The 15,542-nt window shown below is 39.0% G+C and overlaps 1 protein-coding gene across 1 annotated transcript in view; it reads left to right on the top strand.

The window, feature by feature from the left end:
* TNIP3 (TNFAIP3 interacting protein 3) overlaps window positions 1-15,542 on the top strand; it is a 109,464-nt gene that overhangs the window by 32,585 nt on the left and 61,337 nt on the right. Inside the window, exon 2 of the mRNA XM_043545299.1 lies at window positions 6,682-6,767. Coding sequence (XP_043401234.1) covers window positions 6,682-6,767 — 86 coding nt within the window. The remainder of the gene's footprint in view (window positions 1-6,681; window positions 6,768-15,542) is intronic.

Below are 15,542 nucleotides of genomic sequence, written 5' to 3'. Positions count from 1 at the left end.
TTGGGACAGGGAGTGTGCTGTATAGGCACCTATACAAGACACAGCCCCAAATACAAGGACTGTCCCTATAAAATCGAGACATCTGGTTACCCTAGTGCAGTGCTACTCAAAGTGGTGGTCTGCAGACCGGTGCTGGTCCGCGAGCCATCAGCTGCCGGTCTGCACGCACATTGGAAAAAAAAATGCCAGTCCTTCACATCAGATAGCTTGAGAAGCACTGCCCTAATGGGTATCTGTGCGAGTGTTGAGAGGATTAGTGTATTTCCTTTTGCTGGATTAGAGTCAAAGGACTTGTATAGTACAAAACCGCAGCTTCTGCTCCTCATCCTATGTGCTATAAACCTTCCACACTATTCCAAGTGGGGACTGCAGGGATTGGGGCTTTAATTAACCTTCTGTCTGGTGTCCGAACAAGTGGGTTTCTTTTCTGCATGGTCTGCTGAAAAGGTTTGTGTCTCTCTAAACAGCTCATCTATTCGCTTTTAGATTCAAGTGCTCTGTGATTGCAGGATCTTCAAGGAGGGATTTTTGTATTTTGGTTTTTTTTTTCTTGTACATCTTTCAATGCACTGTTACCATAACAAATGATAAAGAATCATACTCTATATAAGATTAATAGTGAGATCAGTTAAATTTTATTCCAGTACCTTAACACCATTCAGGTAAAAGAAAAGGAGTACTTGTGGCACCTTAGAGACTAACAAATTTATTTGAGCATAAGCTTTTGTGAGCTACAGCTCACTTCAGCTGTAGCTCACGAAAGTTTATGCTCAAATAAGTTTGTTAGTCTCTAAGGTGCCACAAGTACTCCTTTTCTTTTTGTGGATACAGACTAACACGGCTGCTACTCTGAAACCATACAGGAAGTGTATCAAATATCTTTTTACATGTATCAAGTTGGGTAACAAAATGTTCAGGTGTCTATAATCACTATTCACTTCTGAAAATCTTGACCTCAAGTTTTAAAATGCTAATCAAGGACTCTATATAATATAGCATTTTGAGCACTGGATCAGGAAGAAACAAAAGCAGATCCAGAAGAGTGCCAAGATTTGGTAATTTGTGTGCATTTCGGTGTGATCTTTCTACTGCATTTAAATGACTATGCTGAGTCTTCAGTGAAGAGAGGCTGATATAAGAGCAGACAGACACTAATGGCTAGTTCAAGGCTAGTCTTGTAAAACACTTGTGGAAATATTACTATGATGAAAAAGCCAAACCTGGAAATGACTTTCTAGATGGAAACAGATCACTGAAGTATTAGTCTTTAAAATATGACTTCCCCTGAAACATGACGGGGAAAGAGTCTTGAAGGCTTTATTTCCCCATCAATTAGTTTCGGTATGTGTAGCTTAGAACTTTTTTCTCACAATACGCTCTACTCTATTGCTTTTATATTTTGATCACATTTACAGTAACAGCCTATCTCTTCCTCCCTCTCCTCCAACTCCTCCCACAGAACACCCACACACCACTTACACTTACCATGACCTACAGGCTTGTTTACCAATGGCATTCGTGACTACAAGAGTTCCACTAAGTTTGGGGCTGTGTTGTAATATGTGTACTACTTAGACATGTGTCTCTCTTATCTCATCATTATATGAATCTGTGTTGTTTAACACCTGTGTCTAGGCTGAAAAATGTGCGACATTGAATAGCTTCTTTCTGAGTTAATACATTTTGCATAATTTGGTAACCTTATATTCAAGTTTCACTCACTCACATATTTTCTCCCTAAAAAAAGCCACAATGTCCCTTCTATTACCCCGTGCTTTTTCTCAGTTTTGTTGGTGAAACGTGGTAGTAATTTCATATTAACTTCCTTAACTTGGTAACTGAGTTAAACAGCTAGGTGACTGAGAGGAAGAGTACAGTTTCTCCTGTCTTTTTTTGTAATGGTGGGTTGCCTGATCTTTACAATAACAACTACCTGTTTAATGATGAGAATACATAGTTTAAGGCAGTGGCTCTCAAACTGCTATAAACTGTAAACCTCTGGTGATCTGCAGAATAAAACATTTGGGAAAAGAAATGGTTTGAGGGTGTTTGGGTAGAATGTGTCCTATGAGAGAATCTCTATCGTCACATGGTATGTAGTTTGGAAAAGCTGGAGTATCGTTGATCTAGGGTCTAAATCTGCATTTTATGTTAACTCTAGCATTAATAAATTAGTCTGGAAACATCTGCTTTAAAAAAGAAAAAACCTCCCTGTCTTAATAATGCAACATATCACCCCTTGTGTCGCTGCCAGTACAGACACTTACTGCAAGCATTATATTTCTGTAACCTTTCTATTGGGGATCAGACTCTTCTGGTAGGCTAGATTCAGTGTGGTATCCAGAGTCCCTTGTTAAAATTTGTTTGCCTTGAGCCCCCACCAAGAGCTGTACTCAAACTAAGCCCCTTTAAATCGAAATGGCCCCTCAATATTTTTCCCCTCACAAACATGTGCAGGGGTCTTGGTAACCTAGGGTCATAGCCAAATTGATTTAGAAACCAGAATAAACAAGTTGCCTGTTGATTAGAACCCACCCACTCCAAACTGGGCATCTCAGGAGAAGCCTCACCAATTGCATTCACAAATACAGTCCCATCCCAACTCAGTCACTAGGCAATTTATGCCTACTAAATTCTAGATCAGAGTGGCCCACTCTCCCCACACTGAATAACCCCCATGAATTCTCACACACGCACGTTCTTTCACATATCCGTAGTTACACAGCACATTTAATGGAGTATATGAGTTTGGAATATGGGGAAACCTCAAATGGTATAGCTCTCAGCACCTTTTGAAACTCTTCTAAGTTGTATGCAAGTTATATCTGTCAGCAGATAGGGAGCACCCTCCGTTTTCCCTTTTTGCCCACAGGAGAAGCCAGAAAGCAGCATATGCAAATTCCTTCCCCCCACAGTTATCTCATTTACCTACAGAGAGAGAGAGACAAAGAGCTTCTATTCCCATAAGCCTGAAAGCCCTGTGGCTTTCATTTCTGTATGATTACCTGTTTCTGTTCTTGTGACTTTTATGTGTATGCAGTAGGGGCAAATGCAGGATTTGCATTAGAAAGATGCACATACATAGAAATTTGGTAGCGGAAATAGTAAGAAGGAAGAACTAACATTTTTGATCTTCTAAAATTGCACTGCACATTCCTAATCCAATTTCTAGATTTTACCACTATGGCACTAAACAATACCATTTTTTATGGATTGTTGCAGAGCAGTATTTTGTCTGAAGGAAATAAAATGAAAACTTCACAGGAATTAATTTACATAATATAGAAACTTGCTAACAATTTAAGAACTTTTCTGGGCTTCTTAACTTGATGAATACAGGGCTGGCTAGTGTCATTCAACTTTCTGAATGACAATTTATTAGAGATGGTCAAATTTAGTCAGCATCTTTTCAATGAAAAATGCCTCTTTAACCAAAATGAAATCTTCTGAGAAAAATTCTCATGTTTGGTCAATTTTCTAGCTTTTTCAATAATTAAAACAAGGAAAAACTGTTTTTTTTTTCTGAAAACATCTTTCAAAAACTGAAATATTTTTGGTCATTTATTGGAAAAATAGATTTTTTTTTTTGTATGTGAGAAATTCTGGAAAAAATTGAAAAATGCTAATTTATGGGAATTTTTTTCTTTTAACTGGCTCTACACTTTATAAATATTTGTCAAATTCATCACTGTAACTCTGTTGCTGTCTTTAAAAGCCCTGGAAATAGCCAGACACTTTCTGTAACTCTCAGTAGTTTTCTACCTGAACATTACAAACCCGTATCCTTCAGAGACTCCATGACTTTTTTTTTATTTAAAGTAGCTGATTTCTCCAGTATCTTAAGTTTAATTTTCACAATTAATAATGAAAAGCCCTGTAAATAAATGATATTGTGCTTAAAAATCAGTTAATACTAGAAAAATATTAGTACCGTGCACAAATACCATAAACATATTTGTCATAATTGGCTTAATCATTTAGATTCGAACTTAGCACTCTGTTGGGCTGTTTGTGTGAATGAGACTCAATGTGGCAATTTCCTTGAAATGATGCCTTAAAATAGCTTCTCACTTGCTGTATCCAGAAAGTGAAGATCTGAAAAATAAGGCTGCCACTGCTACTCTCTACAACATCCCCCGATACCGAAGAGTTGAAGTTGGTTTAACGTTTACCTCCTTCCAGAATGCCCTCAACATGTGTGGCTTTAGTGCACTCACCAATGTGTAATGTAGAACACATCTCTCATACACATCATTCTGAATTTGGCTCACTGAGTCTGTGAAACAGCTAACAGGCATGTATAAAAAGGTGTCAAACTTTATTTCCCAGTTCCTCAGTATCTAGAGTACATCCACTTTGACTCCTTTACATGTGAATAAGTAAATGTAATGAGGTTGAATGAATTTAACAGGTACCATCTACATTTGGCCCATTATGTCTAAATATTTTGACACATGCCATAATACACACCATTGCAGTAGTCTCAGCTCAACATGCCGTACCTAGGTCCAGCAGGATGAATTAGAGTTGGAGTGGCAATCTGAACTCTGGATTTTCTTTTACTTGAACCACTAAGGCCAGTTTCTTTAATTTCATGGATTTTTGTTTTTGTTACATCTGGGTCCAAATTTTCAATCTTGATATCTAAAATTAGGCACCTTAACATAAATTCAGGCACCTACGTAAGTGGCCTAATTTTCAGAGATACTGAGCACCCACAGCTCCCATTGAAGTCAAACTACTACAACTTTAAGCATTTCAACACATTTTTGTTACAATTAAAGACATTTGTAAAACTCAGGAAAGCTGGAATCAAGTTTCACCTGAAACTGAATTGCCATTCTTTTCTAATGGGATCCTTGTAATTAGTGATTACCAGATGCATTTAAAATGTGTGAAGTGCCTGAGGATATGGGAATTTAAGGGAAAAAAAGCCGAACACCTCAGATCTTACCCTGGTAACCTTTTATTTTAAGATTTTTGTGTGCACAGGTGTCTCTTAAATGTTTTGCTGTGGTTTGAATTTGTTGATGTTACTAATATATATAGTTACCGCTAATTGAAAACTCATTTGGTTTCTAACAATCTTTTTTTGGTCGTGATGAATTCCCACTTTATTTCATTGTTCACACTGTTATCCTTCCATTTGATATTCTGAAATCACATAAGTCACAATAGGTAGGTGGAGATAAAACTAGTGTTCTAAAAGCAGCAATTACAGTGATGCAATTGTTCTCCAGTAGTTAGATCAAAGTAGTGAGAATGAGGATTTCTGGGTTTCATTCCTGAATGAACCAGTGACTCCCCACAGGGCATGGAACCTGAGCCAACACACAATGCCATCAATAGAAAGAATCTCATGAATTTCAATGGGCATGGGATCAGGCTCTTAACAGTTTAGTGTCTTAGTTTCCCCATGTGTGTAATGGGAATAATACTTCATACGGGTGTTGTGAGACTTAATAAATGTATGTTTGTTGAGGTTTTTTTAGTTCTTTGGCTGGATCTATTTAAATATAATTTTCCCCCCAGGTAGTAGTGGTTGTTGTTCTTGATGGAATCTTTGCTTGAGAAGGTTTTTCTTGGGTTCCACTCCATTTAGTTTCTTCTTTTCTGCTTTTGCACATTGGAGACACACGGCCATATGGTGGCTGACCCATACGCAGTGAAAGGGAAGAGTATAAGGAGGCTGCCCCATCCTTGCATCTCCTACACATCTCCTGTTGGAACTGCACTTGTTCAGCACCAGTGAAGGCAGGAACTGTTGACTCTCTCTATCCTGTGATTGCCCAACCCCTCTCCTCTGAGCCACCTTGCCCAGACATGCAACCCCTATTCATTTAGAAGCCTGAGGGGAGCAGACTTGGTCCTTCAGAAAGAATCTCTCACAAGCCACTCTTCCACTCCTGCCACCATCCTGCATTCAGAGTTCTGTCGCAAGGAACAATTCCTATAGAATATAATAGAAAATAGTTTTTGAACTATGCTATGGAATTTACTAGGGATTTCTAGTCCTGAAACAGAATTCTGTAGAATGGTACAATAAACCTATAGACTGTCATTCTGTGTAAACTTCTGTAGTACTTTTTTAGAGTAACTCTGTCAAACATTAGTGCATTTCTAGAGACCCTTAATGAATGATTTAGGTCATAGCAGTTTGATGTTCTAAATTACTTCCACTTGTCTTATTAAAGAATACAAATAATCTCCAAATATATCTTCAGTGTGTCAAATTCAGTTCTCCTGCTCTGGGCACAAACACTGCTTTGTGCTTGGACTCAGCTCTAAACACATGAGATAATATTTGGATCCTTGAGGGAGGCCTGGGATTGCTGGAGCTCTGCTACTGCCCCCTCTCACCACCAAATCTGGGGCTATTTATGGCGCGGGGGGTGGGGGTGGGGCATGGGATGGAGGTAGTGTCATCCTTATGTCTCTGCATATAGAATATCTGTATTTAGGGTCCAAATTTCTGCATAAACTGTGGTGGTCTTACAGTCCACCAGCCAGCTGCAGCTAATGATAGAGGAAAAGAAGCAAGATAGAGAACCAAGTGCTGAAAAGTATCTTTCAAACATGATTATTTCTTTCCAGGAATTCACTAAAAACATCAAAAAGGCCTGGTCCCCGCTCAAACTGTTCTTTTCCTCAGTGTAACTTTTTTCCTTCCATTTCTGACAGATTCATTGTGGACTGCTCAAAAAGAAGAAGGAAGATGCAGAGAATGCTCTAGAGCTGTGCACCAATGAATCTGCTGAGAATGAAAGGTATTAATTAATTCATCACAGAAAATTTCTCCTTTTTAAGGCATCAGACACATTCTGTAAATACTGAAAACTTACTTATAGACAGCACTTTCCATGCCATAGAACTGAACACCACTCTTTCTCTTGTTGTTCAATCAAAATTTTGTATGCCAATCTGTTCCCCAAAGTTGGAATTTATCCTTCTCCATAGCTCTCATTCCTAACTTCCAGCCATCCCTCTGAAAAACCATATCTGCAAATTTGATCAACAAAAATAGGTTAAATTACTGAGGGTACATATAGACCTTGCTCACACTAGAGGGAAAGATTTATAACTGACTACCATTGCAGCTCTACTAATGGTAGAGCTTATAGTGCAGGTTGGACTCAAGTATTTCCCTCCTCCCCTCCCCCATCTGACTCTGCTCGGTGTAAAACAGGGTGAGTAGCAGCTCCTAAAGTTCCTAGATTTGCCAGTACAGCTATAAAGTGCCATAAAGAACCATGCTGCATGTTCCAGTGAATCCTGTAATAATACCTAATCAACATGTTAAACTTTTGACAAATGTATCTCTCTAGCTAGAGGTTAACTAATTAAAAGTGGCTTTAAAAAGAACCGAGTGTGCTATCTTTGTCGGAGAGAGAATGCAAGGAGACAACATTCAAAAGCTAATTGTTGGTTGGATTTCTGAGAGGATTTAAAAAAAAAATAAAAAGGCATTTTTCTCCTTAGTGACTTTAATCCTTGTGAATTGCTGGGTTGGATATCCCTGGAAATGGGAGTTCGCTGTTTATCCAAAATGTAGCTACAGCACGGGCAGCCAAATTCCAAGCTTGCCCATATCATCCTGCTAATGTAGCTCAACTGTGACCTGGAAGAACTACTTCTATGGATCTGAAAGGAGTTCAGCTTCCATGACATATGCTGATGATGGCACCCCTTTTGAGACAAGAAGCCAGTTAATGGCAGTATGTGGTGGTGGTTCTGTGATGTGAAATCCTGATCAACAAGATTCCAACTTGTCTTGTGCAGGCACTGAAATATAATAACTTGACCAGCCACGACTGAGCTGGATTTGAATTGGTAGCATAAGGTGAAAGAGTGTATTGCATTGCCAGACTTCCCTTTACCAACCACTCTAAATTTCCTAGACTAACTCTAAATTGTCTCTTCTTTGTTGTATTTTATTTATATTAGAGATGGCTAAATCTGAACTTGTCTGGTTCATATGGGAAAAACGGACCAAGACATTTTGGGCTAGATCATTAGTTGGTGTAAAGCAGCATAATCACACTTACTTCCATGGAGCTACACCAATTTACACTAGCTGAGGTGCTGGAGCACTGTTCAGAAGGCACCAATAAGGGTTAAAGCTGGTAATAAATCTAAATATTGTCTTGGAGTGACCTAACATGTAAAAGGGAGAATAAATATTCATTGTGTGTTTCTTATTTCATTTATTATGCTAATTCAGAAAAAGAGAGAATGCCAACTGGCGTTATCAAGTTGAAAAAGGAAAGCTGTCAATTCCCAGTTGGGTGCTTTCAAAATTATGCAGGCAACTAATTTAAACGTTCAGACAGTTGAGCACAGGTAGAGCAGCAATTTTAAGAGCAGTTGGGTAGTGTCTGAGCATTTTTGAGGCTTTCAGAATGCTATTTTTGTGCTTTCAAACATAGATTTCTAGCCTATCAGAAAGCGATTTTATATTCTTACTGTATTGTACTATGAACTCCTCCTTTCCTTGTCCCACATAACCATTTCATTTCTCTCCCTTGATTCTTCCTGCTTGGGTGGCATATAAGAAGAGATCACACTTTGTGCATTCCTTGCCCATCAGGATTAATTATAAATATCCAGCCATACTTCTTTTGATGGCTGGTAAGACTGCTGAAATGCAAGTACCAAAGTTTATCTTTTGATAGAAATGTGTATACATATATATGTGTGTGAGCGCATGCTCACGCTCTCTCTCTCTCGGGCCATCACAGCCCCACCCAGCAGTGAGAATACAACATCTTCTAGAAGGATGCCGAGTGAAATGACAGGTTATTCCACCTATGTTTTCAGCTACCCTACTGGTAATAGAGTGTTTAGGAGTTACTCATGTGGCTGTGGTGTCTGAGAGAATACCTTATGTTTTACTGGTGCAAATTGGTTTCTGCAAATGGGTCAATCGTGCCACACTTGTTTGAAAAGGAAGTCATTCTTGGTCTGGTTTGAATTTCTGTATCTCTTTTACTGTCTCCAGTTTCACTTCCATTTTCACTGTGTCCTGCCCCCTCCCCTCTCATTAGCTTTCTGCATTTGGATTTTTAAGGAGACCATAATTTGCCGATTCCGAAACTTGCATGCTGTTTGAGGGTTCCATTTGGTTGAGCTTTCCGGTCAATTGAGTAATCATTGATTTGCATGGCAAAATGTCGACCCTCTTTCAACCAGTAATCAACATGCAGATAAAAGATTGCTGAGTCATGGTTCTGGGTGAGTGCTCTGTTCACTTTTTCCCATATGGGTAGCATTCATAATTCTCGCTCTGACTGTTCCAAAGTCCAGTGTGGTTAGTGAGTCCATTGACTTCACTGGATCCAGTCTCATTCTTGCTCAACAGGAATGTTGGATCAGGCTCTTTCTGCGTTATTCAGGCAACTATGTCAAGTAAACAAAGGAGACATTTTATTGTACTATCTGCAGGTGATATGATATAGAGGTAGGCAGGAGCTATATGTCACTACAGAGATTCAAGAGAAAAGGAACCCTGAGAAAAAGGAAAAGCAGAACATAATGGGCCCTGGGCACTTGACATGTATTGGCAGTCTTCTTTTTTCTTCTTCTTTCACACATATGCTATAAGGCTAATGTAAGGACTGTATGTGATATTGAATATTCCTAAATGCCACCAGGCTGATAGGCTTACTCATGTATCATTTAGCAAAATGCAATGGATTATAGGTGTGGCTTCAGTTAATTATTGGGATCTTTTTAGATGTGTTTCTATCAAGAACATGCATCTCTCATTGTTATGATTTGTATAATTCTGAAAATTAAGCAAAAGTATTAAAGAGCAATTGTTTCTGTTCACGTTAGCAGCACACTGCTTCTCCAGATGTGGCATTTGACAGCCAAACAGCTGCTGGCCATTAAATGTGCCTTAAAAGTTCCACTCCTTTGTCATAAAGGGAACAGAAATATAGTGACATTTATGGGGTGACAGGCAGATGTTTTGGCTGGAACAATATAGAGCGAAAGTTGAAGTGATTTCTCTATTAGTCTCAGTACACACACATTTTAACCCCCATCATCTACTTTGCACTGTGAAGCCCTCTTCTCAAGAAGGAAAAAGGATTATTTCAAAACATTTTACCTAGAGACCTTAGGCATCCAAGTTGAAAGACTCTGCATTTGTTTGGATTTCATTTTTGAATGGATCTTACTTAACTTCTGTGAATTTAGGCTGGATCTTCCAGCAATGTTTTCAAAACAACTTTGGTAAATTTCTATTGTTTTTCTTTGTACTTCTGAATTTGCAAAGCTTAATGAAGTAAAGTGAATTACGTTGGAAGTCATTTACAATATTTATTCTTTTCAAATGAAAAATATTGGGGGTGAAAAAGGGTTATTTTTTTATGTCAAACTATAGATTTAATCTACCAGATAGGCTGGTTATTTATGTGTAATAGAGTGTATTGCGTAGACATATGTACGGTAGAACAGACGTGAATTAGTGGAGCTGAAGTTCAAAACATTCAACCAAGAATCTCATGAGGGCCAAATACCCATGTGCTGTAATCTTGTACAGCTTCATTGACTTCACTGGAGCTGCACTCTAGAAGAGTTGCACAGCTCAGGATCTGGCCACTGATATTAATTAAAACTATCAGAACCTCTTAAGGCTGCAAAATTAGACTGGAAATTCATGCAAAAACAGGTTTTCTTGCAAGATTCCTGGTTCTTCCTGCTTCCAGTTGGGTTGGAAATTCCCCATGTAAAGCCTTTGTCATGGTATTTTGTCAGTTTCACGTCTGGTCTTGGTTGGATCAACCTGAAGACAAAGGTCCTAATATCAGACAGTGAAATCAAAGTTTTTATAGAAATTAAACAGTATTTGATCAGATTCCTGTAGAACCCTATGGAATTTAAGAGAATAATATAGTTTCTTCTACAGAATTAAATAGAGGATATTGTTTTTGTATATATATTTTTAAACAACATGTAGCATTTAGTCACCACTACAAATTTATTCCTGCTGCAGATAGGATTAAAAGTTCTGGAGAAAGATCCTATTCTCTATCAAATTATATAGACCATTTCCATAAGGGAAGGAAGCACTGAGGCACATAGAGTGATAAATAATAGGAGGAAATGTTAACTAACCTTTTCAAATATATAAAATGGTTTGTTTTGGGATGTGGCAGTTTTCATTTTATCTGAGACACTGCATCCATCCCTAATACAATACATAAATCTATTTCTTTATATGGCTCTTTCCTCCACAGCAGATGTAGCCAAGCAGGATTCTCATGTCCAAAATGGCCACCCATGGGGAAGAAGCATGTGATTTAACCCCTAGACTCTTGGATTCATTTCCATTCAGAATATGGATCTGTGCTGGGATCTGGCTATAAATCCTCTCTATAAAGCCCCTTGTTTACAATTGCTTATGGTGTATTTCATAGTTTCAGTAATCATACCTATGACACAAGCATGGTTGACATGTTAAAATTACACTGAATAGCATCATGTGCATTAGAGATGAAATTAATCATTTAGAGACAGTTAATGCACTGAGAAACATAGAGAACAGCCCCCAAAGACCTGTGACTATGCTAATTTCTCTGAGTCCCATATTCCACTTACATAGAAAACCGCTTATAGGGAGCCAAGAGCTGGCAAATGGTGTGCCAGGATGGCCAAGAGGAAGAAGCAGTGTGCCCTCCCATCTCATAATCACATAACCCCAGACTTCAATGGAGCTATGACCATTTTCAATTATAGATGACCTGCCCCCAGTCTCTGTTTCCTTTCAATGTCCAGCAGAAGCTTGGTTGTGAAGTTGTCCTTGAGACTTTACTGCTAGTTTCAGAGTTTCCATGTCTCGTATGTCCATTCTGGCTTTCCTCACAGGCACAGGATTTGCCCAATAGCACCAATCCTCCCACAAGGTGATTTCACACTAGCTTGCTAGTTGTTTGTCCAGAACTCTCTCTTTATAAAATTCAGCTTGCTTTATTGGATACAGTAGTGGAACTCCAGAATAACCATATGAAGAGGAAGCAATGTGCTGTGTAACCAAAGTAAGCTTTGGTTAATCCTGGCTCATTGATTTGCACAGCTGTTTATAAAAGAAAAGAGGGACTGGATGTCATTACATTCTGTCTCCCAGTTAGAACAACATAATTTAATTGGAAAAATTGGCAAAGATTAGGCAACAATGTGTAAATAAAGAGCATCAAAGGGCCATTTAACCCTATAGTTTCTTAACAGTTTGGGCGTTAAAGCCAAGTGCTTAGAGAAAAATGTGAAAATAATTTTTTGAAGAAGCCTATCTGCAGTTTACGTTTTTATAACTTGACCATACATGAGCAGATGGGAGAAAGTGATATGATCTTTATCCAGGCACGTAGTTAACCATTAGAATTGAAAAGAACAAATGACGTGGCTACATGCAGCAGTGAATGTAGAGATACAAGCAGTTTTCTTGATATTAAGGATGATATGACTGAGTCAGAATTACTCTGATAGCTAGCTTTAAGTTCTCAAATGTATTCTTTTTGTCCTCAACCGGGTACAGCTCTGGATAAATGGCTAACTTCTTTTCCACGTTTGTACGTGTATGTGATTAGTTTTGTTTTGTTATTTATTTCCACAATAAAAAAGCATTTAAAATGCTAGGCACAATTCAAAGTCTTACCCTTATGCAGGTGGGAGGGGAGATTGATTGAGCTCTCTTCATCCTGATGGTTCCCTAAGCCCCATACTGTCTCTGGGCTGCTACATGGACTTGTCCCTTCACAGTACAGCTGGAAAAAGTTAAGAAATGTCTTTTTTTTTTCCCCCCATTTTGGTGAGGGGAAAATGGAAATACTCAATTTTGCTTCAAACCAAACCGATCTTTTTTGTTGTATTTTTCTTGTTCAGCCTCGAACTGAAAAATGAATTATTTTCTCAACTCTTCTTTACAGCAGGGTCTGGGTAGCCCCTAGGGCCAGTATAGAATTTGCAGGCTGTGACAGAGTAGTGGGGTGTTTATCTTAGGACTTTAAAATTCTTCCTTTTGTATTCTACCTCTCGCTAACCTTTTCCAAGGACCAGAGTCCTGACAGTCTTTCCATTTAATTCAACAGACTGTGGATCAGGAATCATTCTTGCTCAGCAGGAATATTGTCCACCCATCACAAGATCCTGTGCTGTAAAAGTATTAAGTGTAGCCCACTGCTTATAAAAACAAAAAAGGGTTTGCCAAACCTTTCTTCCAGAGACTTGTAAGAATTACATCCATGATTCTCCTGTTACATGCTGGCTTGGAAATCAAGAGACCAAAAGTAAATCAAACTCAGATCTCACCCCTCATAATACTCATGATGTGCTACTATTAGGCTATTGCACAAAACCAGTGGAAGACTTGTGCAAATACATTTAAACCTATAGCATGTTGTGGTGGGGATGTGAGGGTGGGTATAATGTGATAAAATTTTCTAAATTTGTGTTCATCTTCCACTTTTACTTAGCAAGCAGAATTGCTCAGGCAGCATAGCTCTAGCCCAGAATTTCCTCTGTGATTCAGTTTTATGACTCCCCAGCTGGGGTAAGTAGTCTTCTAATTGCATCTAGACTGTTTGGTGAAGAGATGTTCTTGCACACATCACTGATTTACCTCACCCACCTTGTCTTTGTCACTAAATATAGCTTGTCAATCTCCTTCATATATTTGGTGATATGTGTATATATACTATGGCAGTGTTGCCTGGTGAATACAGCACTGGACTAAAACTCAGACGACCTGAATTCTGTTCCTGGCTCTGTCACAGGCCTGCTGGGTGACCTTGAGCAAGTCATTTCACCGTTCTGTGCTCCAGTTTCCCCATCTGTAAAATGGGGTTAATGATACCCACCTCCTTTACACAGTGCGTTAGGATCTACTGATGAAAAGCACTATATAAGAGCTAGGTCTTCTTATTTGTTGGGTGTGTACGTACACACATAACCTCTGAGGTTATACATGTGTAACTAAACCTCTAAAGCAGCACCACATTAGAGTAGCATTGGGCCATTCCAAGTCATAGGATATTACAGTATGAAAATTGGTCACCGTTTCTAGAAAAGAGCAATATGGGTCTAGCACTGTGCATTAACTAAATCTCAGCATTAAGTTTATCTGGTGCCTAGGTTGTATTTGAGACGATGACAAGGGATGTATTATATCTCAAGATAGAGCTGACAACCTAATTAATGTAAATATCCCACTGATGCTCTGTGTGCTTTCTTGTTTATCATGGAAAAATCAGATGGGTCAGGGTTGTGGAGCATAGAACTTTTCACCTCTAGGCCACCTAGGATCAATCATGATTGGAAGTTAGCATCTGTTGGATGTTCACTATCCTATATGAAATAAATTGGTGGTCTTAGTCCGTTTTCAAGATGACAGATATCAGATATCACTGGAGCAATAGGGCACTTATGTGGGAAGCCTCAAAAAAAAAAGAGGAAGAACAGAATAGCCATGGAGACTAAGCTGCTTTCTCACCCCTACCCTGATTCAGGATGAAACACTGGCAGAGAGGTTTGGGGGAAAATATTGCTGCCTTTGGTGTACCTGGTCAGTGGATAATTTGAGTCTCCAGGTCTGCCCTTCTTCTAGAGCAGTTACATGATCACTAAACTCACTCTGGAAAAAATGGACTGAGAGTCAAGCAGCAATCTGAGTCAGAACTATAAAAGCCTAACTCAAAGTGAAAGTACTCAAATCATTCTCTTTCACACACCATTTTTTTTTTTATTTTATTTTTTTTTTTTTGTCGTTGTTAATGCTCCAGCTCTCATGTGATCTCTGGACATGAATTATTTGCACTGTATGGGGCCCTACAAAAAAACTGATATTTTCAAGCTTTTTGCGATGCATGTTGAGATTCAAGCTGGGTTGGCTGGTGGTATTCCTCACATGGCCAATGTCACATCACACTTCTCCTGGTTTCTTGATTAGCTGAATCTACTCTTTGTGTTCACAAAAGCGCATAGAAGCCATTTTCAGTATGTCTTCATTACAGAGTTAACATGAGTGATCTGCACCCACGTTAGCCTAGCCTGGGTGTGAGCAGCCACACTGCAAAGCTGTACCTGAGTTATTGTGTCCTTGCTAGTGCTGTCACTATGACCTGTGGGGGCATATCCCATGGTTCTTTGTGCTGCAGTAAAGTTGAGACACTCTGATTCTTTCCAGTTAATTGTGAGAAGGCATTGGAGAGCTACTAGTGCTCAAGTGATTTATACTGCAAAGTGCATGTGCGAAAGCAGCACCTGGGCTTTAGGCTTTATTCCAGGATGGGCTAGTTATCTTGGAGTGAAAGCATCACTAAACTGGGGTCAGAAGTTTTTGTGTGTGGATAGGAGGAGGTTTGGGGAAACATCTGCATAATAAACTGGGTGAACTGTGAAGTAAAGACATACCCTTTGACAGGGGGAGAGACTGTATTTTGGGGGTTTTCTTAAAACCAGTCCAAAAAACCTAGTGTCTGTCTATCTGATACAGGTCTCCACAAGCCTATGCTGCTAATTCCTGTAATTCCATCACTGCATAG

The sequence above is a fragment of the Chelonia mydas genome, chromosome 4, assembly GCF_015237465.2.
Source record: "Chelonia mydas isolate rCheMyd1 chromosome 4, rCheMyd1.pri.v2, whole genome shotgun sequence".
NCBI classification, from domain to species: domain Eukaryota; kingdom Metazoa; phylum Chordata; order Testudines; family Cheloniidae; genus Chelonia; species Chelonia mydas.
The sequence above is the reverse complement of the archived record's forward strand: the minus strand, read 5'-3'. Positions and strand labels throughout refer to the sequence as shown.